The sequence below is a fragment of the Heterodontus francisci genome, chromosome 26, assembly GCF_036365525.1.
Source record: "Heterodontus francisci isolate sHetFra1 chromosome 26, sHetFra1.hap1, whole genome shotgun sequence".
In the NCBI taxonomy this organism is placed as follows: Eukaryota; Metazoa; Chordata; class Chondrichthyes; order Heterodontiformes; family Heterodontidae; genus Heterodontus; species Heterodontus francisci.
Window position 1 is genome coordinate 12,722,795 of NC_090396.1, and position 24,797 is coordinate 12,747,591.

Consider the following 24,797-nt stretch of genomic DNA (forward strand, 5'->3'; position numbering starts at 1 on the left):
AGGAATGTAGTGGTAGGGGACAGTATAGTGAGGGGGATTTACACTATTCTCTGCAGCAAAGAGCGAGAATGAGACGGCTGTGTTGCCTGCCCGGTGCCAGGGTTTGGGACATCTGCTCATGGCTGGAGAGGAACATACAGTGGGAGGGGGAGGATCAAGTCGTCGTGGCCCATGTAGGTACCAACAACAGAGGCAGGACAAGGTAGAGGTTCTGCATCGTCAGTATGAGGAACTGGGCATCAAATTAAGAAGCAGAACCTCAAAGGTAATAATCTCTGGATTATTTCCTGAGCCACGTGCCAATTGGCATAGGGCAAATAAGATTAGAGAAATTAATGTGTGGCTCAAAGACTGGTGTAGTAGAAATGGGTTCCAGTTCGTGGGGCACTGGCACCAGTACTGGGGAAAGTGGTGGCTCTACCGTTGGGACGGTCTACACTTGGACCGTGCTGGGGCCGGTGTTCTAGCGAGCTGCACAACTAGGAAAGTAGAGAGGGTTTTAAACTGAATAGTGAGGGCAAGGAATCAAATTTGGGAAGACATGGTAAATCAAGGAGGAGAGACGAGGCAAGAGAGAAAGGTATTAATATGGCAAATGATAAACAGATTTGTACACTGTCCCTTCCTGGCACAGTCTAAGAATAAATCAAAGGATAAGGCTAGAGGTTACAAAAATAATAAATGGCCACAACTATAGGCTCTGTATCTGAATGCACGTAGCATTTGAAACAAAACAGATTAACGGAGAGAGCAAATAGAAATAAATTAGTACGATCTGATAGCCATTACAGAGACATGGCTGCAGGATGACACAGATTGGGACCTGAATATTGAAGGGTACGTGGCATTTAGGAGGGACAGGAGGCTAGGAAAAGGTGGAGGGGTAGCTCCGTTAATTAATGGTATTAGTCCTCAGTACCTTGCTGTATAGCAGCGAGGCCTGGACAACGTATGTCAGCCAAGAGCGACGTCTCAATTCATTCCATCTTCGGAGAATACTTGTCATCAAGTGGCAGGACCGTATCTCCAACACAAGTCCTCGAGACTGCCAACATCCCCAGCTTATACACGCTACTGAGTCAGCAGCGCTTGAGATGGCTTAGCCATGTGAGCTCCATGGAAGATGGCAGGATCCCCAAAGGCACATTGTACAGCGAGCTCGCCACTGGTATCAGACCCACCGGCTGTCCATGTCTCCGCTTTAAAGATGTCTGCAAACGCGACATGAAATCCTGTGCCATTGACCACAAGTCGTGGGAGTCAATTGCCAGCGTTCACCAGAGCTGGCGGGCAGCCATAAAGGCGGGGCTAAAGTGTGGCGAGTCAAAGAGACTTAGCAGTTGGCAGGAAAAAAGACAGAAGCGCAAGGGGAGAGCCAACTGTGTAACAGCCCTGACAATCAAATTTTTCTGCAGCACCTGTGGAAGAGCCTGTCACTCTAGAATTGGCCTTTATAGCCACTCCAGGCGCTGCTCCACACACCACCTCCAGGCGCTTACCCATTGTCTCTCGAGATAAGGAGGCCAAAGAAGAAGATTAGTGCAATAAAGAGGGATGACCTAAGTTCAGGAAACCAGGATGTAGAAGCAGTTTGGGTAGAGATGAGAAATCATAAAGGCAAGAAGTCACTTGTGGGAGTGGTGTATAGGCCACCTAACATTAACCACATTGTAGGACGGGGTATTGAGGATGAAATAATGGCAGCTTATCAGAAAGGTACAGTGATAATTTTGGGGGATTTTAACCTACATATAGACTGGGAAAATCAGATGGGCAGAGGTAGCCGAGATGCGTACATAGAATGTTTTCGGATTAATTTCTTGGAACAGTACATTCTGGAGCCAACCAGAGAGCAGGCTGTACTAGATCTGGTACTGTGTAATGAGATTGAGTTAATTAATGACCACCTAGCTAAGGTGCCCTAGGTAGCAGCGATCATAACATGATTGAATTTTACATTCAGTTTGAGGGAGAGGAGAGTGGGTCCAAGACTAGTATTTTAAATTTAAATAAGGGAAATTATGAGGGCATGAAAGCAGAGCTAACTAAAGTAAACTGGCAAATTAGGTTAAGGGATGGGTTAATAGAGATGCAGTGGCAGACATTTAAGGGGATATTTCAGAATACACAGAATAGATACATTTCAACGCCATCCGTGGTTAACTAAAACCGTTAAAGATGGTATCAAACTTAAAGAAAAAGCATATAATTGAACAAAGATGGGAGGCAGATCAGAAGATTGGACAGAATATAAAAAACAGCAAAAAATGACTAAAAGATTGATAAAGTTAGAGTACGAGAGAAAGCCAGCTAGAAATATAAAGACAATTAGTAAGAGTTTCTATAGATTCTTCTTTGGCCTCCTTGTCTCGAGAGACGATAGGTATGCGCCTGGAGATATTTTTTTTAAAAAGTCAACAAAGTGAGCGTTGGTCCTATAGAAAGTCAGTCTGGGGAATTAATAATGGATAATGAGATGGCAGATGAATTGAACAGGTATTTTGCATCAGTCTTCACTATTGAGGATACAAGTAACATCCCAGTATTAGCTGTAAGTCAGGAAATGGAGATGAGGCAGGAACTTGAGAAAATTATAATCACCAGGGAAGTGCTACTGAACAAATTGTTGAAGCTATGGGCTGACAAGTCCCCGGGTCCGAATGGACGTCATCCTAGGGTGTTAAAAGAAGTGGTTAGTGAGATAGTTGATGCGTTAGTTTTAATTTTCCAAAATTCCCTAGATTCAGGCAAGGTTCTGTTAGATTGGAAAAGGGCGAATGTAATTCCTTTATTCACAAAGGGAGATAGAAAGCAGGAAACCCCAGGCCAGTTAGCTAACATCTGTCTTAGGAAAAATGCTAGCTATTAAAGACATTATAGCAGGGCCTTTAGAAAAATTGAAGGTAATTAGGCAGAGTCAGCATGGTTTTGTGAAAGGGAAATCATGTTTAACCAATTTATTGAAGTTCTTTGAGAGAATTACATGTGCTGTGGATAAAGGGGAACCGGTGGATGCATTCTACTTGGATTTCCAGAAGGCATTTGATAAGGTGCCACATCAAAGGTTATTGCAGAAAATAAAAGCTCATGGTGTAGGGGGTAACATATTGGCATGGATAGAAGATTGGCTAGCTAACAGGAAACAGTAGGCATAAATGGGTCGTTTTCTGCTTGGCAAGATGTAATGAGTGATGTGCCACAGGGATCCGTGCTGGGGCCTCAACTTTTTACAATTTATATACATTATTGATGAAGGAACTGAAGGTATGGTTGCTGAATTTGCTGGTGACACAATGGTAGGAAAGTAACTTGTGAAGAGGACAGAAGGGGGCTACAAAGGGATATAGATAGGTTAAGTGAGTGGGCAAAGATCTGGCAGATTAAATATAATGTGAGAAAGTGGGAAATTGTCCACTTTGGCAGGAAGAATAAAAAAATCATATTATCTAGATGGTGAAAGATTGCAGAGCTGTGAGATGCAGAGGAATCTGGGTGTCCTAGTGCATGAATCGCAAACGGTTAGTATGTAGGAATAGCACGTAATTAGGAAAGCTAATGGATTGCTATCATTTATCACAAGGGGAATTGAAGACAAAAGTAGGGAGGTTGTGTTTTAGTTATACAGGGCATTGGTGAGACCACATCTGGAGTACTCTGTGCAGTACTGGTCTCATTTAAGGAAGGATGTAAATGCGTTGGAGGCATTGCAGAGAAGGTTTACTAGACTAATACCTGGAATGGGCAGGCTATCTTATGAGGAAAGATTAGACAGGCTAGGCTTGTATCTGCTGGAATTTAGAAGAGTAGGAGGTGACTTGATTGAAACATATAAGATCCTGAGGGGTCTTGACAGGGTGGATGTGGAAAGGATGTTTCCTCTTGTGGGAGAATCTAGAACTAGGGCTCACTGTTTGAAAATATGGGGTCACCCATTTAAGATGGAGATGAGAATTTTTTCTCTGAAGGCCATGAGTCTTTGGAACTCTCCCTCAAAAGGCAGTGGAAGCAGAGTCTTTGAATATTTTTAAGGCAGAGGTAGATAGATTCTTGATGTGCAAGGAGGTGAAAGGGTATTGGGGGTGGGCGGGAATGTGGAGTTGAGGTTGCAATCATATCAGTCATGACCTTGTCGAATGGAGGAACAGGCTCGAGGGGCCGAGTTGCCTACTCCTGCTCCTAATTCGTATGTTCCACCTTATATCCAGGAATATTGAGTGACCAGGTCTCTGTTATTGCCACAGCGTCTTATTCCCATGTGGCTATCTGTGCCTGCAGCTCACCAATCTTGCATACCACACTTCATGCATTTTCATACATACACTGTAAACCTAACTTAGTCGTTGCAGTCCTCCTTAGTCTGGCCCTACCTGATTCATCACTGTTTCTTGCTCTGATGCTATCTGTCTTTCCAAATCCTTTGTGCACCTTATTTCTCCTTTTCTAATGCTGCATCCTGGTTCGCCCCACCCCTCACCCTCTGCCAAGTTGATTTAAACCTTCCCCAACAGTACGAGCAAACCACCCCATGTGGACATTAGTCCCAGCTCTGAGGTGCAACCCGTTTGACCTGTAAGGGATCCTCCTCCCCCAGATGCAGTTCCAATATCCCAGGAATCTAAAGCTCTACCTTCTGCACCATCTTTCGAGCCACATTGCTTTATCTTCCTATTTCTATACTCACTAGCCTGTGGCACTGGGTGTAATCTGGAGATTACTACCTTTGACCTCCTTGTTTGTCTCCTTCCTAGCTCACTAAAAATTTGCCTGCAGGACCTTGTCCCTCTTTCTATCCATGTTAGCACCAATATGGACCATGACCTCTTGCTATTCACCCTCTCCCATCTGCTCTGCAGCTGCTCAGTGATATCCTTGACTGTTAGAACAGGGAGGCAACATATCATCTTGGCGTCACGTTTGCAGCCACAGAAATGCCTGTCTGTTTCCGTAACTATGGAATCACTCTTGCTTTCCCAATCTTCCACCTAGCCACCTGTGGTGCTGTGGACTTGGCTCTGGCTGCACGCCCATCGCTCTCACCAGTATTCAGAACTCAATACTGGTTGGCAAGTGAGATGCACTCTGGGCTTCTGCACTGCCTGACTGGTCCTTTATGACTGCCTGGTGGTCACTCATTCCCTCTCTGCTTGCACATCCTTAAGCTGCAGGTGACCACATCCAAAAGAATGCTGATAATGTAGCTCTCGGCCTCACGAATGCACTGCAGTGACGCCAGCTGTTGTTCAAGCTTTGAAACCTGGAGCTCAAGTTCTCCAAATAACGACACTTCCGGCACATGTGATGCAGCCTGGAGTTCACACTTGGAACAGGATGTGCATTCCATGTGACTCTGGTGCCTTGCCATGTATTAGACTAAAATTAACAAACTAGATTTATTAAAGACTTAAAAAAAAACTCACCAGCTACTCACTGATCACCTTCCCTTGTGCTGACGTCACTTTTTTGTTAACCTTGTTTTCTGATGCTTGCACTCACTCAGCTCTGCTGCTCTGCTTCTGGACTCCTTCAGGTTCGCGCTTACTGGGATCTCCAATCTTAAAGGAACAAATTGCTTGCTGTTCGCTCACCCGACTTTGCTCACCTTCAGAGCTTCTCCTGCATTCTCAATGTGTTCATCTGTCAAAATTCCGATAATCATCTGCTCCCCTCTCAGTGCTCTGCTGCTTGGGGATTCTCCCTCACCGCTGCTCCCTTTTTAAACTGGCTGGACTGTTCCCTTGGTGCTCTGTGCTGACTCATGAGGGAACACTGTTTTTTAATGTGAGTTGTGACCAAGAACACTTTGCCTGAAAAGGGAAAAAACATACCGGCCGAAGGATTGATGGTATAGTTGTACCAAAGAGACAGCACAGGCACAGTGGGCTGAATGGTCTCTTTTTCTGTGCTGTATCATTCTTAACTCTGATTCATACCACTGATCATGAACGTTCAATGATTCACGTACCCTTGGGTCCTCCTCAGCGGCCTTGTTTAACAGTAACAAGCTCAACTGCACCATCCACTTATTTTTGGAAGCTGCTGACTAATGGTATTTTAAAGTCCTGGCCACTTTCCAAATATCTTTTACAAGTCTAATATGAAAACTTGTCATGTGTCAGTAGCCTGATGCCCTTACCACTACACTGGGCACAGAGTTATTGATTTTATTTGAAGTCGTCTAGTAATTAAGAATTTGCATTTATATAGTGCTTTTCACATCCTTGGGGTCTCCCAAAGCATTTAATTGCCATGAGTACAATCACTGGTGCTTTGTCAGTGAATTCAGCAGCTAAGTTGCACAATGCTAAGTGTCTCCAACAGCAGTAAAGTGAGTGGCTGACTGGTTAATCTGGTTTGGTGGAGAGATAAATACTGTCCAGGAGAACCCCCAGCTCCTCTTCAAATAGTACAATGGTATCTTCTACATCTGCCATAACCAGAGTCATCTGTGACTCAGTGGGAGTATGCTCACTGAGTCAGAACGTTTTGGGTTCAAGTGTCGCTCTAGAGGCTTCACAAAATTTAGGTACAATACTGAGGGAATGCTGCACTCGGGTGCCATCTTTTAGATGAAAGGTTAAGTTGAGGCCTTGTCTGCCCTCTTGGGTGGATGTAAAAGATCCCCTGGTGCTTTTTGAAGAACAGGGGAGTTCTCCCTAGAGGACCTTTATCCATGAGCTAACATCACTAAAACAGACTATCTGATCATCTGTGCACAATTCGCTGTCATGTTTCCCACATTACAGCACTACACTTCAGAAGTATGTCATTGGCTGTAAAGCACTTTGGAATTACCTGAGGTTGTGAAATGTGCTATATGAAGCCAAGTGCTTTCTGTCTGCTTGTCTTCCTACAGGCAGTTTAATTTTTCATCTGAAAGATGGCTCTCCTCCTGTACAGGACTGAGTGGTAGTTTGGATTATGTCCTGGGTAACAAGGCTGTTTCTGAATCTTTGTGAAGTGTGGGTGCAATGATTCTATTAATTCTGTCTCATCTTTCTTCACTCTGGTCAATTGTCTTCCAACACTTTCTCTCTCCAGCAAATTCAGTTTTATTTCATTTCCCAGTATCCCCACTCTTCCATGGAACTGTGCTGCCAATTCATTGCTAGGCTCCTGATGAAGAGTCTTCGGTTTGCAACCAGCTCCTTTTTATGGTGCTAGGATTCAAGCAACTGCAGGGATGGTGTTCAGTTCCCAGTATATCAAGTTGTGAAATTGAATTGCATACTTTGTGGATCATTGGCCAAAGCTGCTGGATTCTTGTGAAAACTTGTTTGATGTCACTAATTTGTTTTGGGAAGGAAAGCTTTTCTGACCTACAGGTGACCAATTCACAAAGTACACTGTCTGAAGCAGCATTGTGGACTAGCACTGCATTTCTCTATTTGTTGACTTGCTAGTGTATTATTTCCATTGCTATGTACCAAAATGTTTTGTGCAATGTTAACACTAATAACAAGTTGCATTTATTTCGTGCCTTTAATGTGGAAACTTCCCCTGGAAGTGGAGGCTGAGATGAGGAGGGGCAGACTGAAAGTTTGGTTGATGAGTTTTGAGCAAGTTTCTAAAGTGAGGGGTATAGTGTTTAAGAAACAAGGTGGTTGACGTTTCTGCCCCTGTAATTGGATAGATGGGGAGAATGCACAAAAGGCCTCAGTCAGAGAACTGGAGGATGTTCTAGTGGTGCACTTGGGTGGCACAAAGCAGTGGAGAGATTTGAGGAAAGGAGTTTAAATTTAATATGCTGCAACGGGTTTAGTGTAGGTCAATCAGGTTTTGGTAAATGGGTGAGCAGGAATTTGTGTGGGATAGGATATGGGCAGCTGTGTTTTAAACAAGTGTTCGTGGAGGGTGGAGGAGCAGAAAATAGGGTATTGGAACAATTGTCAGTGACAAAAGCATGGATAAGGGTTTAGGGAGTGGAGGGGCTGAGCTAGGGGCAATGCAGCACTGATAGTAATTGGTATTGTTGACGGGCAGAATTAGGGCTGAGTCATAGTGTCAGCGTCATTTACAGCACAGAAGGAGGCTATTCAGCCCATCGCGTCCATGCCGAATCTCCACAGAGCTATCCAGTGAGTCCCACTTCCCCACTCAATCCACATAGCCCTGCAAGTCTGTTTCCCTCAAGTGGTCATCCAACTCCCTCTTGAAGTCATTGTATCTGCTTCCGCCACCCTTGTGGGCAGCAAGTTCCAGGGCATTAGTACCCGCAGGGTAAAAGATTTTTCCTCATATTCCCCCTGCCTCTTGCCCCAAAACTTTGAATCTGTGTCCCCTAGTCCTTGTACCATTAGTTAATGGGAACAGTTTTTCCTTGTCTAACTTATCTAAGCCTGTCGTAATTTTGTACATTTCTATTAAATCTCTCCTGAATCTCCTTTTGTTCTAAGGAAAATTAACCCAGCTTTTCCAACTTAACCTTGTAACTAGAATCCTTCTCTATCTTTGGAACCCTTCTGGTAAATCTCCTCTGCACACTCTCAAGGACCCTCTCATCCTTCCTGAGGTGTGGTGACCAGAACTGGATGTAATACTCCAGTTGGAGCCTCACCAGAGCTTTATAAAGGTTCAGCATAACTTCCCTGCTTTTGTACTCAATGCCTCTATTTATGAAGCCCAAGATCCCGCATGTTTTGCTAACCCCACTCTCAATATGTCCTGTCACTTTCAAAGATCAATGCGCATGCACCCCCAGGTCCCTCTGTTCCTGCACACTCTTTAGAACTATGCCATTAAGTATATATTGCCTCTCCCTATTCCTTCTGTCAAAATTCATCGCCTCACACTTGTCTATGAAATTCCATCTGCCAACTGTCTGCCCATTCTGCTAACCTATATGTTCAGTTGCAGGCAGTTCATATCATCCTCACGGTTTGTCACATATCTAAGTTTGGTGTCTTTTTAGTTAATTTTGAGGTTCTACTCTGTGTATTCCAAGATCCAAGTCACTTATTTATAGCAAAAAAAGCAGTTGTCCCAGCACTGGCCCTTGGGGAACACTACTGTCTACCATCCTTAGGTCTGAAATGCAACCATTTACTATGACTCGCTGTCTGTCTTCTGTCCTTAAGCCAATTTTTTATCCAATTGGACACTGACCTTCTTATTCCATAAGCCTCAATTTTGTTAACCAGCCTTTTATGTGGCTCCTTATCAAACACTTAAATTCCATATAAACAACATCTACCACATTTCTTCATCAACTTTCTCCATTACTTCATCAAAAAATTCAGTTTGATTAGTCAAACATGCTCTGCCTTTTGCATTTCCGTTCTGGCTATCCTTCGCTAACTCAAACCTCTCCAAGTGTCTCTTTTTTCCCCTTGATTATTGTTTATTTCTTTGCCCACTACTTATAAACTTCCTGGCTTGTGGTTGCTAGCAATGTCCTTACACCCTTTCTTGAATAAGGGTGTCACATTTGCCACTCTGCAATCCTGTGGCACCTCTGCAATATCCAGGGAAGATTGGAAGATTAGGCAAACGCTTTCCCCACTTCCTTTAGCAATGTGGGATACAAGACATCCAGACCAGGTGACTTATCTACCTTGATCATAGCCAGCCTTTTTAGTACCTTTCCCCCTCAATTTTTACCCTATCCATTGCCTCTACTCTCTCCACTTCAAATATTTTGTCAGATTCCATTTCCTTAGTAAACACTGATGCAAAGTACTCATTTAAGTATCTGAGCCTTGTCCTGCACCTCTAAGCATATATTACCCTCTTTGTCCCTAATAGGCCCCACTCCACCTCTTACTACTCACTTACTATTTACACGCCAGTAGAAGATTTTTGGGTTTCCTTTTATGTTGACTGCCATTCTATTTTCATATTCTCTCTTTGCCAGTATTTTCCTCTTTACCTCCCCTCTCAACTTACTGTATATGGCCTAGTTCTCACTTGGTGTTCACCTGACATGCATCATACTGTCGTCTTTTGTTTCATCATAATCTCTATCTCCCTCATCTAACGAGGCCTGGTATTGGTTCACCTACATTTTCACCCTTCTTGGAATGTACCTAGCCTGTACCTGAAGCATCTCTTCCTTTAAAGCGGTGCAGTGAAACAGTTACAAGGCTTTATGACTCTGCAACAGAGGCTGAGGCAATCTGTGACAAGCGATCAGAGATTGAGTGGACTGAAAATAGTGGCTTTGGTCATCCCAGTATTATTTTGGGTAGCTGACAGTTTCATTTCAAAATTAGTATTGTGGTCCCCAGGAGTGTTTAGTGCCTGCAGATAAATTACTATGTTATGAGCCCAAAGTGGCTCTTTCAACATCTCTCGAGCTAGCTTCCCAGCTCCTTGATGTTCTTTTGCCTGCTCCTTGAAGTTTTTCACTCTTGAAAACATTTGCTTTTGTAAAATCTTTCCAATTTAAGAGAAATCAAAACTTGCAATTCTTTTCGTTGACTGCACTAGTTTGCTTCAGTTTTTCTTCCCTTGGGAACATGACATTGAGAATAAAAGGCTGTCTGGAAAGGCTTTAGTTACACCTGGAAATGTAATATATTCTAACTAGCAAAGTGACAGCATGTAATTGAATTTGTTTTTGGGATGTGACTGTTGCTGGCAAGGTCAGCATTTATTAACCATCCCTAATTGCCCTTGAAGCAGAGTGTCTTGCTAGGCCATTTCAAAGGGCACTTGAGTCAACCACGTTGTGTGTCTGAGTCTTGAAGAATAGCCTCATTTTAAGACTGCAAGCTGACTGTTCAAACTCTGTCTCATTACAACAGCAATTTGTGTATCCATCAGCCTCCTACATTGAGCATTGATACCTGCTTTCCTATAAACCAAAATAGTCAAAACTTGTCAATTTGTGTGTGTTCCAAGTGCAGTTGTGGAGGCCAGTAGCAGACTGATCGCTAGCTTGCAGTATTTGTTGGAAGTGAAAAGCTACCATTTTAGAATAAATAGCAGTTGCATTTTGGTGGTCTTGCCGAATGAATGTTTTCTGATCACCCCCATATGTTCTAAACAATGTCTGTACGACCTTGAATGAAGATTTCTAAAAATGCTTCACTTCTACATTAAAATCCAGTACTTGAATCTTGAGGGTACTGATGCGGAAATAGTTTTCTGAATTAACTATTTGATGGAGCTGAGTGACTTTGGTCATGGTGAGGAAGGGGACTCTGAAGACTGTGCATTACTACTTGTCATCAGAAGTTTGGCCTGGATTAATTAATTGCACATTGAAGAGTGTTCTATACGTTCAGACTGAACTTTTTAATCTCTGCACGATTAAAACTGATTTGTAGTCGTACCTTGTCTCATTTCTACTGATCCATTAGCTGCTGAATTTATTAGCAACAATAGAAGCTGTTTAACCTTCCGGTCTTGCACCATATCAGAGTGGAGAGGTGTAGTTAAGTTTTTGATTAGAAGATCTCTTTTGCTCTTAAGAATTCAATGTGCTCCTTACCATTTGTTAGTAAGATTATTAAAGCATCAGAGAAAATATGGACAATGTTTTCATGGGGGGGGGCTTGTTTTGGGCAAAATACTACATCACTCAAAAGTTTGAATACAGAAAGTGAATGGGGTGTGAGTCCAAAACTAGGGCCATAAATATAAGATATTCAGTGTCTCATAAATCCAATAAGGAATTCAGGAAGAAGTTCTTTATCCAGACAGTGATTAAATTGTGGAACTTGCTACCACATGGGGTAGTTCAGACACGTAGCTTAGATCTATTTCAGGAGAAACTATATGAACACATGAGGGAGAAAGGAATAGAAGGGTATATTGAGTTAGATGAAGTAAGGTAGGAGGAGGTGGCTCATGTGTAGCATAAATACTAGCATAGACCATGGAATTGTGTGGACCATTTAGCGCCTTGAGCCTGTTCCGCTATTCAGTGAGATCATGGCTAATCTATGACCTAACTCGAATACTGCCTTTGTCCCATATAACTTCATATCTTTGGTTAACAAAAATCTATCAATTTCAGATTTAAAATTAACAGTTGATTCAGCATCAATTGCCCTTTGCAGAAGTGAGTTCCAAACTTCTGCCACCCTTTGTGTGTAGAAGTATTTCCTAATTGCACTCCTGAAAGGTCTGTCTCTAATTTTTAGACCATGTCTCTTCATCCTAGACTCTCTAACCAGTGGAAATAGTTTCTGTCTATCCAGCTTATCTGTTCCCTTGGTATCTTGAAAACTTCAATCAAATTACCCTTAACCTTCTAAATTCCAGGGAGTGCAACCTTCATTTGTGTAATCTTATACTTTATTCTCGTAAATCTACGCTGCATTCTCTTAAAGGCATCCCATCTCCTTCCTCAGGTGTGGTGCCCAGAAATACTCTGAGTACTCCAGGTGTGGTCTAGCCAAGGCTTTGTATAACTGAAGCATGACTTTGACCCCCTTGTATTCTAGTCCTCTAGGTATAAAGGTCAGCGTTCCAGTAGCCTTTTTGTTTTATTTTCTGTACCTGTTCATTACATTTTAATGATCCATGTATGTATTTGGACCTGCACTGTTTCTAACTTTTCACTCTTTAGAAAGTACCCTGTTCTATCCTCCTTGGATTCAAAGTGGGTAACCTCACATAGGGGGTGGCAGGAAAGTGGCGTTAAGGCCACAATCAGATCAGCCATGATGATCTTGAATGGCGGAGCAGGCACGAGGGGCCAAATAGCCACCTGCTGCGCCTATTTATGATCTTATTTAACTATATTGAAATCCAGGTATCACAGTTTAGGACCATTCACTTAATCTATTTATACCTCTGCAATTTTATGCTTCCATCTGCACCTTTTATAATGCTGCCTATCTTTGTATCATTGCAAAACTTGGATATGGGGCTTTCTATCGCATCATTGAAATAGTTGAGGCCGCTGCAGAGATCTTTGTGACATGCCACTAGAGAGGGATCATTGATCAGGAAGGTGGTAGATTGAGATGACGGATGAAGAGTTTCTATTGTTTCTGGTGGACCCCCTGTTTGAGAACACATGGATTAGAGCAATTGTTCCTTATCCCTGTTCTCTCCTGCTGGTTGGCTGGTTTCTGAATCAGATCAATAAACTTCAACTTTAGCTAACAGACTCTTGAGAGGTACTTTTTCAAACACCAGTTGGCTTGAATGGTTTGTTTGTGTTTTTAACTTTGTTAGAACTTGTTAGAACTCCTGAATCAGGGCAGTCCTCTGGAATGAGTAAAAAAATTGCTGTAAATAAGCTGTCAAAATCTAGCTTTTTGCAGCTGCTTTTAATTTAATTGAATCCCCTTGATGCTGAGATGGGTTTGCAGAATTGGAGGTTTTCTTGGTTGTTTGGCCATCTGGCTCTTGTGGAATTGTCTATAAGAAATGGAAAAGATCAGTTTCTTGCAAACTAATCAGTGAAAAGTCAACTTGGACAGCTACTTTTACAAATAGCACCACAGTGAATTACAGTCTGTTCTCACTTGTCAATAAGTGGGAGGAAATTTGCTGCCTGTATGTTAAGGGCAGAATGACTCCTATTTTGAGTGGCTAATTTTTTATCTGTATATTCATGTTCCAGTTTTATGACACAGTAAAATTACTGAATTGATCATAAATATTCCACCCCCTTTCAGCTGCCATTATAGTTTCCTATTTTAATAGCTATTACCAGTCCAGAGCCATAGAGGCCAATCCTTGCTCATTTGAACAAATGCCTCGCTGCATCCAGACCTTTTCATCCCTCCAACTTCCTCGCAGTGTCACATCACTGGCTATAATCTGCCCCTGGTTCCGTGAGCCTCATTCATTATCTGTTCGCTCCCCATCCCATTTCCAACTCTTCTCTACCTCTGTATACTTTATTTAAATCCTGGTGACAAATCATGTATGTTATCCATTCCTGTTAGCATTTTAAAACACTGAAATATTCTTTCAAATGTAGTGCTTGGAAGGGTGCACCATGTTTTTAAATGCTATGAAATGTTTAAATGTTGATCAAAAATGATAACTGTGGTGTCTATTTTAAAGATCCTCAGTGCCCAGGCTTGATTATTCTCCAGAAATAGTTTATAATCTGAAATGGGACTTCTGGCACCAACTATGTGCCTTGTTCATTCCAACCTATTTGGGGGCAGTCGAGCTGGGTAGAGCTCTCCATATTTCTAACTAATAATGGGCTCTTGTCTTTAACATCTTGGTATTTGGAACCTTAAATTTGTGCCTTGCTGACACTAGTAGGCCTGGTTTGCATGTTTAGGAGTAATGAGGTTCAACTGTTGGTTGTTGACCAACCTTGCTTGCACTACTTCAGATGCATCTTGTTTCGCTGCCAACGATATCCCATTTTTATTTAGACTGGGGAATACAATTTTTAAGCTTCCCCTTTCCCTGTAAGACAGTGGGATTAGTTGTGAATTAATCTAGCAAACAGATGGACACAAGTGACTCGTTTAATGACCCTCTCTTGTAAACTTCCGTGGTTCTATGATAAACCTCTCTGCTGTGTTGCTGCTTGTAGAACTTTGCAGTTTTGTTTTCCCTTTACAGGGCAAATTGATATACTCATATTCATTTTCTGCTTTCTAGATGTGTTGTCAAATGCATTTCATATTAACACTTGGCAAATTTCAATCAATATTCTTTGTATGGTGGTTATGTGAAGTAATTTCTATCTTTCCAAACGCTATTGCTTAGTTTTAGTGACCATGTGACGTCTTCATTTAGAGGTCTACTCTGTAATTGGAGTATCTGATCTCTTGGATGGTTGCATTGTCTGGAAGAATAGTTTTGTACCTTGGTAGTCTTCACTTCTAAGTAGCGCCATCCTTGGGCCTTGTATGGATTCCAGTTAATTTATTAAAAATGACTAGTGTATATAAAAAAAAAACCTGGTTAAATGGTGCAGCTGGAGTGAGAGCCTTCTATAGGTACCTCAGATCTTGTGTAGTCAGGTCATGAGCAAACGTCTTGAGGGAAGATGGTCCCAGGAGGGAGCATGACCATCCTAGCAGCCGGAATTTGTTTTTCTCCCATGTGACTCTGAATTCACTGCTTCTAACCTTAAAAAAATGTCCAAGTGACAGTTCAAAGGAGAATAAAAGGGAGAGAGAGATTAGTCAATGAAAAAGCTTGAATTTAAGGAAAAGCGGAGGGAAGGAGTGTGTCTCCTGAAACAAAAATAAGAAATGCTGGAATCACTCAGCAGGTCTGGCAGCATCTGTGGAAAGAGAAGCAGAGTTAACGTTTCGGGTCAGCGACCCTTCTTCTGAACTTGAAGAAGGGTCGCTGACCCGAAACGTTAACTCTGCTTCTCTTTCCACAGATGCTGCCAGACCTGCTGAGTGATTCCAGCATTTCTTGTTTTTGTTTCAGATTTCCAGCATCCGCAGTATTTTGCTTTTATTTTAGTGTGTCTCCTGAAGGTGTGCAATGAAGCAAGAAATGGAAAAATGGAGTATGAAACCGCTTTAGTCCTAGTTTGAGGTTCAAATTTCCTAACATTTCTTTGCGGCACAAATCTAATCGAAAAGCTCGAGACCCTTACTAACACTGCATTTTTGTTAAAATGTAGAAATTCTACTCATCCTGTAAGGTTGGATCTGTCACTTGTAGACTTTTTATCAGAGGTGCATGATTGAAAAATCATTCAGCTGTTGATTTATATGTTTAAAAAAAAATCATTGCAGTTAAGTGTTCAGAATTATTTAGTTTTTTTCTATTTTGAAAATATCTGTTCAGAATTTTCAATATAGGAGCATGAGCTTCTGAATGAGAATTGACTCTTGTCCCTAATAATTATACAGACCCTTATCTCTAGCAATGTTACTATTTTTAAAAAATCCAAAATTAAAAAGAATCTAAGATGGAATAAAGAATTCTGGAAGAACGGAGTGGGCATAGGCCATAGAGCCTCTTGAGCCTGCTCTGCCATTCAATAAGACCACTCTGATTCAACCTCAGCTCCACTTTCTTGTCCTATCCCCACATCCATTGATTCCCTTAGTATCGAAAAAAAAAATGTATCCACCTCAGTCTATACGCAACGACTGAGCACCCACACCTGAGAGAGAGAATTCCAAAGATTCATGACCCTCTGAAGAAATTAATGACAGCCATTAACAGTCTCTCTGGACTAATGCTGTCTTTCACCACAAGCATTAACACACACTTTGCCTTTGTCCCATGACAGCTTTCCCTATCACACAACTTCCCTTTTGTTCTCTTCCCCTCCAACTCTCTTTCTGCACCCCCCGCCACTTGCTTCAAACCCAGTTCTTTTCTAACCTTTGCCAGTTCTGATGAAAGGTCACTGACCTGTGACGTTAACTCTGCTTCTCTCTCCACAGATGCTGCCTGACCTGAGTATTTCCAGCACTGTTTTTATTTCAGATTTCCAGCATCTGCAGTATTTGTTTTTACTTTCCATCTAACTTTGTATCACCAGCAAACTTGGATACATTATGCTCGTTCCCCTCATTAAGTCATTGATATAGATTGTAAATAGCTGAGGCCCGAGTACGGATCCTTGCGGCACTTCACTAGTTGCAACCTGCCAACCTGAAAATTACATAATGCATGAAAGCTTTCTTGCAATTACTGTATAATTTCAAAAAAGCGATAATGGAAAATATAGTCAATACTATAGATTGCAACAAATTGCAGATGACATTGATAAACTTGTAGAATGGGTGAGATTGGCAAATGAATGTGAGATGGTTTGTTTTGGTAGGAAGAATAAGGAGGCACATACTCCATGTAATACATGTCTAAATTGGGTAGAGGAAGGGTGTGATTGAGGGGTACAGATCGATAAATCACTAAACGTAGTGACACAAGTCGGTGTCATAAAAGCAAACAAAGCACTGGGGTTCTAGAGGGGAAAAAAGTTTGAAAACAGTGAAGGTGTTAGACTTGTATAGAACATTGGTTAGACCACACTTGAAGTACTGTGCATAATTCTGGTCTCCATGTTATATTAAAAGAACAGGCACTGCAGGATGTGCTGAAAAAGTGTACAAGAATGGTACCAGAACTGGGGGGATGTGGCTCTTGTTTGTTCCAGTGCTGTTCTGATTGGTCTCCTATCTTCCATCCTTCATAAAGTTGTGTTAAATCAAAACTCTGCTGCCCATATTCTAACTTGTACTAAGTCCCATTATCCCTGTGCTTGCTGACCTACATAGACTCCTGGTCTGGTAATGTTTTAATTTTTAAAATTTAGGCCCTTTCAAGTCCTCCATGAGTACGTCTTTCTACGGCTTCACCTCTACCTATCTCTCTAATTTGCTGTAGCCCTACAACCCTCTGAGATCTCTGTACTCCTCCAGTTGTGTCGTCTTGCATATCCCTGATTTTCTTCATTCCACCATTGCCGGCTGTGCCTTCAGCTGTCTAAGTTCTGGAGCTCCCTCTGTGACCTCTTGGCCTCGCTACCACCCTCCTCATTTAAAATCAAGCTTTCAGTCACCTGTCCTGATATGACATGTGGCTCTGTCAAATTTTATTTAATTGCACTCCTGTGAAGCCCCTTGGGATATTTTACTAGTTAACTTGCAGTTATATAACACCTTTGTAATGGGTAAAGCAATCCTGCCATCTTGCCTCGCCTACATGCTCGTGATCATTGTAATCATACTTGCATTTATATTGTGTTAAGTTAAAATGCCTTTGTTTCACACAAGGTTCTTGATGGTTATTCTGCATTAACATGTCAAAACAAAACGGATGAAGGACCAATTAACACTTGTAATATTCAGGAAGCAGAATTGTTCAGGACACTAGGAGAGAACTACTTGCTCTTTGGTTAGTGCTTTGGAGGGTGGTGCCTATAGCAGACAGGGCCTTGGTAGAGTATCTCATTCAAATAGTGGCTCCTCCATCAGTGCAGCACTCCAACAGTATAACATGAGTGTGTCAGCCTAGACTGTGCTCGAGTTCTAGATGGAGTCTTGAACTCATAACCTTCTGACTTGTGTGCTGCCTGTTGAGCCAAATGAAATCCACTAGCGCTCTTTGATTCTTCCAACGCTAGTTGCTTGTCATGATTTTATTCCACCGATCCAAGCCCACTTTGAGATGGAAGAGTTTTAGCTGTCGGTTCTACACGATTTTGTAATTTTGGTTCCTGATTCAAGTTCTTAACAGTTTGTCTGGGTCAATTTTGTCAACTCTCTGTGGCCTTAAACTTCAGCCTTGACAAATAATTAACTTATCCATGGTGTGTGGAACAGTTATTCAAAGAGAGAACAAAGACTAAATATTAACATGACATGAAGGTTATGATAAAAGCAAAAAACATGCAGATGCTGGAAATCTGAAATAAAAATGAGAAATGCTGGAAATACTCAGGTCTGGCAGTATCTGTGGAGAGAGAAGCAGAGTTAATGTTTCAGGTCAGTGACCCTTCATCATAAGGGTTATAATCTCTACCATTTTAAAAACTCTGCTTCAGTAAGAAACCTATCAGTTGTGCATCAAAGTATTTGTAACTTGAAGTATGGTTCCTTTTACGCTTATTTTGGGCAGGAACTTTAAAGGGAGCCCAAGTTGAGTGAATACATTTTTCATGTTGGAAGTTGGGAGTGAGGGGAATGCATGGAGAATGTTTGTACTGATATGTATTGATCCTGTTAAGTCAAAATGTAAAGTCTTGATACTTCTGAGAGAATGTGGTGAGATTGATGTGTTGTGCTTTTAATCTGTTAAGAGTTCTTAAAATAATTTGTACTAAATCAGGAACATTGAATACAAATTCCCTTTTCCAAACTGTCCATTCCAGGCTCCTGTTGTAACCAGAAAGTCTGTCAATAGAAGTCTGAAGTTTCTGCTAGGTTGTACTGGTAAAATTGGGCAAACCAACAGCGTAAAAGATCAAGGAATTTAAAGCGCAACTTATGCCCAGTGCAAATCATTTCCGCAATCTTTTATTGCAGGTTTGAAAAACATTATGCTGAAAGCCGGCACTGCCCACACCCCCAGACTGAAATAATCACCCCATCTTTTGGGCCTCCTTATCTCGAGAGACAATGGATACGCGCCTGGAGGTGGTCAGTGGTTTGTGAAGCAGCGCCTGGAGTGGCTATAAAGGCCAATTCTGGAGTGACAGGCTCTTCCACAGGTGCTGCAGAGAAATTTGTTTGTCGGGGCTGTTGCACAGTTGGCTCTCCCGTTGCGCCTCTGTCTTTTTTCCTGCCAACTACTAAGTCTCTTCGACTCGCCACAATTTAGCCCTGTCTTTATGGCTGCCCGCCAGCTCTGGCGAATGCTGGCAACTGACTCCCACGACTTGTGATCAATGTCACACGATTTCATGTCGCGTTTGCAGACGTCTTTATAGCGGAGACATGGACGGCCGGTGGGTCTGATACCAGTGGCGAGCTCGCTGTACAATGTGTCTTTGGGGATCCTGCCATCTTCCATGCGGCTCACATGGCCAAGCCATCTCAAGCGCCGCTGACTCAGTAGTGTGTACAAGCTGGGGATGTTAGCCGCTTCAAGGACTTCTGTGTTGGAGATACGGTCCTGCCACCTGATGCCAAGTATTCTCCGGAGGCAGCGAAGATGGAATGAATTGAGACGTTGCTCTTGGCTGGCATACGCTGTCCAGGCCTCGCTGCCGTAGAGCAAGGTACTGAGGACACAGGTTTGATACACTCGGACTTTTGTGTTCCGTGTCAGTGCGCCATTTTCCCACACTCTCTTGGCCAGTCTGGACATAGCAGTGGAAGCCTTTCCCATGCGCTTGTTGATTTCTGCATCTAGAGACAGGTTACTGGTGATAGTTGAGCCTAGGTAGGTGAACTCTTGAACCACTTCCAGAGCGTGGTCGCCAATATTGATGGATGGAGCATTTCTGACGTCCTGCCCCATGATGTTCGTTTTCTTGAGGCTGATGGTTAGGCCAAATTCCCACTAATTGCGTCCTTTTGTGAGCCATTGAAGAGGCTCTTAATTGAGCATTATTTGGCACCAAAGTGATTCCTGACAACGCAGCCGGTCACTGACGTCATCAGGCTGCGCCAAGGTGTGCACATGCGCAGACTGGCACCTGCTGTCTGTGCGTGTGCTGCGTTCCGACTTGCCAGGACTGGTCTGCGCATGCGCCTTACGCGTACAGCAATGCAACGCTAACGGGTATTCACCCATGCGTCAAGCTCCGCTCCCCCCCGCTGCTCTCTCTGGCCGCTCTGCTCTTTCTGCCGCTTCACTCCCAACCCCCCCCCCCCCCCCCTCCCCCCACAATCCCCGGCCCGCTCACTCGCTCTCTCCCTCCCTCCCTCCCTCCATTGTGTGCTGCCATGTGTTTAGGTTAGGTTGCCTTCGTGTGATTATTTGAGCAGCGCTATCTTTAGTCCTGGCAGCTGCCTGAAGTCGCAGACTGTGACGTTTTAGTGGCACAGGCTGCTTTTGTGCATGTGCCACTGCAGTGCCACCTAGTGGTAGCGTTGTCAGCAAATGCAGCCATTTGGCACAAGGACACTAATTTTCTAAGTAACAAACTACTGTACACCCAGTGTATCTAGTGAATGCTTCTGTATAGTTAGTCATTTGCAGAAACTGGGGCTACTCACAAGTGGTAGACCAGACACCGATTTTAAAGTTTATTTTTTAGGATAAACCCATTTTCTTCATTCTTAATAAAATCAAGTTACCACTCTTGAATATATAAAGGAATATTCTTTAATGCAAAAAGAAATTTGAAGAAGAATGCACTCTGAAATGCAACCCAGTTGCACTGGTTCATGGGAGGTTTTACATTTGATATGCAAATGGGTTTGTTGGAAACTTGAACAAGAAAATCCAGTTCAGAAAGTGAGCACAATTTGCACCTGGATTGCTTATTCTGCCCAAAGTAGAATTTCTACCATGGAATTTTGTTCTGTTTCAAGAGGTTCTGATAACCAGGGAAGAACAACATAAACAGACTTTGAAATGGGAGAGTGACTGAAGGGAGGCTGACTTTGAACAAAAATGTATTCTCCAGTGCTGTTGAAGCCAAAGTAAAATCCAACCTGTTCCCAGGTTTGAAAGCTGTTGTGGCCCTATTTTAAGAGCTCTTTATTAAATAAATGTCCCTCATCCACTAATGTGCAAAATATATTCACTGTAAATGGACATGGTGAATAGAATTTCTGCCTCATTTATTGAGGCTGTAATTTATAAATGAAATGCAGAACAATATATTGATATGTACCAACATTACCCTCCTCACATTAACATACTGGAAGATCAAATAACTACATTCCCTGTCAGTTGAAATGAGTGTAAGCTGTACAAATTGTACAGGCTATTTCAACCAAATCATATGCATTGAATTGTTTTTAAGTTGTCAGTGAAATTTAAATGTGTATGAATCCAAAGTTATTTTTCAATTTGGCAAACGGGTAACTTTGAAAGAGATTCTGATTTTCAGTATGGGGTCAGTGAATGTATTCTGGGATGGAGTGGGCGCAGTGGAAAGAGAACTTCTTCCATAGAAGCTTATTGGACAGAAGGTGGCCATTTACCCCATTTTGGCTCTGCTAACTCTTCACTAGAGCAGTTCAAAGCTAATCCCACTGCCCCAATCTTCCCATCATCCTGAATCATCTTTTAGTTCAAATATGTATGCAATTTTTCCCATAAAAGCTGCAATGGTCTCCGTCTCAACCATGTCCTGTGGCAGATACTCTTAACTCTTCCTCAAGGAAGTTTCTCCTAAATTCTCTTCACTTGTTTAAATTGGTGACTGCTGTCACTGATGCCCAGAGAAAATAGTCTTCCATAATTTTATCTTCAAAAGCACTTCAAAATTTTAAAAACCTCTATTATATCATCTCAGCTTTCCCTGCTCCATGGAAATGGTCCCAGTATCTCGTGTGCTATCTGTGTCTCTTGTTCTTGTTAGGAGAAACTGAGGAATAACCTTGGATACCATGTATGTGCCAAATTTCTTCGTAAAGGTTGCAGAGAGTTAGAGTCCTGGTTTACATATTAATTTACTAATGACATGAGCAATGTTAGCAGGTAACTAGTGGGAAAATTATCTTCAGAAAGGCTTGACCTGACTACATCAGCTGCAATATGGCAGATACATTTCAATGTCGATAAATAATACATATAGGGACAGGTAATTGAGGGGGGGGGGGTGGGTCTCCACTGGAAGAGACTGAAAATGATTTTGGAGAGTTCATTGAACATACCTTTAACAGCATATGAAAGCTGGAAAACTTGGACTGCAAGTCAGAAGTTCTACTGACATTCTGTAGATCAATGTTGCACAGATTTGACCATTATATGTCAATCATAAAATGGTTGCAGCACAGATGATGGTAATTCAGCCTATCATGTCTGTGCCAGCTCTCCAAGAGCAACTCAGTAAGTCCTACTCCCTCGCCCTTTACCTGTAACCCTGCACATTTTCTCTCTCCAGATAATTATTCAATTCCCTTTTGAAAGCCACAATTGAATCCGACTCCTCCAAAGTATAGGGATGCATTAGGAATTGTTTGGAGAAATGACCAGGATGATGGCAGGTCCCTGCAGACTAAATTAAGGCAAGTGCCAAGACTGAGGGGTGAGTTAATCCAGGCCCTTTAAAATAATGAAAGCTATAGATAAGGTTAAAGTGAACAAACTTGTTAACTTGGGCACTGGAAATAGGACTAGAGTTAGAGTCCAGAACTTACCAGCTTTGTGCAAGGATAGAGTTTAGGAACATTCCTCTCCTGCCCCATCAAAGGTAATGGGTGTGTGGAACAGACTTGAGGATGCAGTTAACTCAGTCAGTTAACATTTTGATAAGAGAGCTCGGACAATTGTACTCAGAAGGGGGTTGTACAGTTTGTTTCTCCAACACCATTTCTTGTGTAAACAGCTTGACCTTTTCTGTAAACTGATCACGTTACTTTTGCAAACTGAAATGGTTATTCTTCACAGCCTGGCTTAAGTCAACCATTAACTATGGAGTAAGTGAGCCCCCTAATATGCAAGAGTTTGTGTCTCTGGGATTCAGGATCCTATTCCAGAACCAAGCACTGGGAACTGGTCCGTAGTGTTCCTTCTCAGCTATGCAACTGCGCAGAAACCCGAAAGTTCCCATGCAGGCCGAGCATGAGTTGGCCCATTTTGTGTGTGTGGCCATGCAAAAAAAAATTTGGGGGCCCACGAACTTTAACCAATTATCTGCACGTAACAAAAAAAAATTAAAGGGTATGTTTGTTCTGGCACATTTATTCCTCTGATGTATGGAACTGTTAAGTGTTTTGGGCAAAACAATGCTAACAGTTGGACTTCATTTCCTGGGGCTTGTGCATTTAACCAAACTAAAATTGTTGGGAGAGAAGTTCCTATGAGCACAATTATAAAGTTTGAAATTGTGCAAGTTATTTCAAACTAGTGTGTGAGTTGAGCCCTGTGGAAGATTGCTGTGATTCATTTGTTTCTATTGAGCCACTGTGGGGATGGAATCGGTATCTGGGTTAATGCTTTTAAAGCAGGCTTCCTTTAGATGGGTGCCCATCAGCAAGTGTTAAGTGTAGGAGAAGGAAAATAAGGAGGGAATGGATTATTGGTTAGGTCTGGAATTTTCCACTTCTGTGGTTCCCAGCCCACAAGTTTCCACTCATTAAAATGAGTGGCAGCTGTAGGTCCTAGTTTGGGGAGTGCAGAAATGGCAAATTCCAGCTACTGTATGTTTCAAAGCCACAAGAGATGCTTATCAGGCCTTTTGTTTTTACATCTAAGGTGGATGATAGTGATCCCTCTTCAGATTCCTATGATGATGAAAAGAATGAGATTGCAGTACGCGATGGTTATGAGCGGTCAGAGACGAGACCTATTCTGTCAGTGCGTGAGTATTGAGGCAAACTACTTGTGTGAGCTAAATCAACTTTCAGTACTAAACCAAATACTAAAATCAGAAAATTGCATGTTTTCATTAGCTTGAGATGAAGCTTTCCTTCACGGGAATAATTATGGCATTGAGGGATTGTTGCACTATCAGTGGTGCTGTCTTTCTGATGAAACTTTAAACCAAGGCCTGGATTCCTTTCTCAGACATAAAGAATTCCATGATGCTATTTGAAGAGGAAGAGGGGAGTTCCCCTGGGGCCAAGACCAATATTTATTCCTCAATCATAGAATGATTACAGCACAGAAGGTGGCCATTTGGTCGTCGTGTCTGTGCCAGCTCTCTACAAAATCAACTCCCACCCCGCCCCCCCCCCCCCACTTTTCCTCATAGCCCTGCAAGTTTTTTCTCTTTAGATGATTATCCAATTCTCCTTTGAAAACCACGATTGAATCGGCCTTCACCCCACTCTCAGGCGGTGCATTCCAGATTCAAACCACTTGCTGCATTGAAAAGTTTTTCCTTATGTCACCATTGCTTCTTTTGCCATTCACCCTAAATCCGTGTCCTCTGGTTTTCGACCTTTCCGCCAATGAGAACAGTTTCTCCCTCTCTACTCTGTCCAGACACCTCATGATTTTTGAACACCTCTATCAAATCTGCTCTCAACCTTCTCTTCTGTAAGGGAAACAGACCCAGTTTCTCCGGTCTATCCTCATAACTGAAGTCTCATCCCTGGAATCATTCTTGTAAATCTTTTCTGCACCTGGTTACAGTCATGTGGTGTGACGGGGTGGTTCCCACTGTTCGACTCCCCACCTGACCACAGCAAGTGTATTTGTATTAGAGTTTAGCCCCTTGGTGTTTTATTTTTCAAATAAATAACGACCGGTTTTCTTGTAGGTTTTAAAGACAAAGTTGATTTTTGATCAAAATGTTTTATCCTGAAATTGTTGCAACTGCATTCGCTCGTTCACACGTGTACATGCACATACATAAGAAACAGAGGAGAGAAGGAGGAAGGTGG

The 24,797-nt window shown here is 42.3% G+C and overlaps 1 protein-coding gene across 1 annotated transcript in view; it reads left to right on the forward strand.

Annotated features, from left to right (window-relative positions):
• Positions 1-24,797, forward strand: part of tmem104 (transmembrane protein 104) — a 246,945-nt gene that overhangs the window by 45,372 nt on the left and 176,776 nt on the right. The window contains exon 4 of the mRNA XM_068057817.1: positions 23,665-23,770. Within this exon, the coding sequence (XP_067913918.1) occupies positions 23,665-23,770 (106 nt within the window). The remainder of the gene's footprint in view (positions 1-23,664; positions 23,771-24,797) is intronic.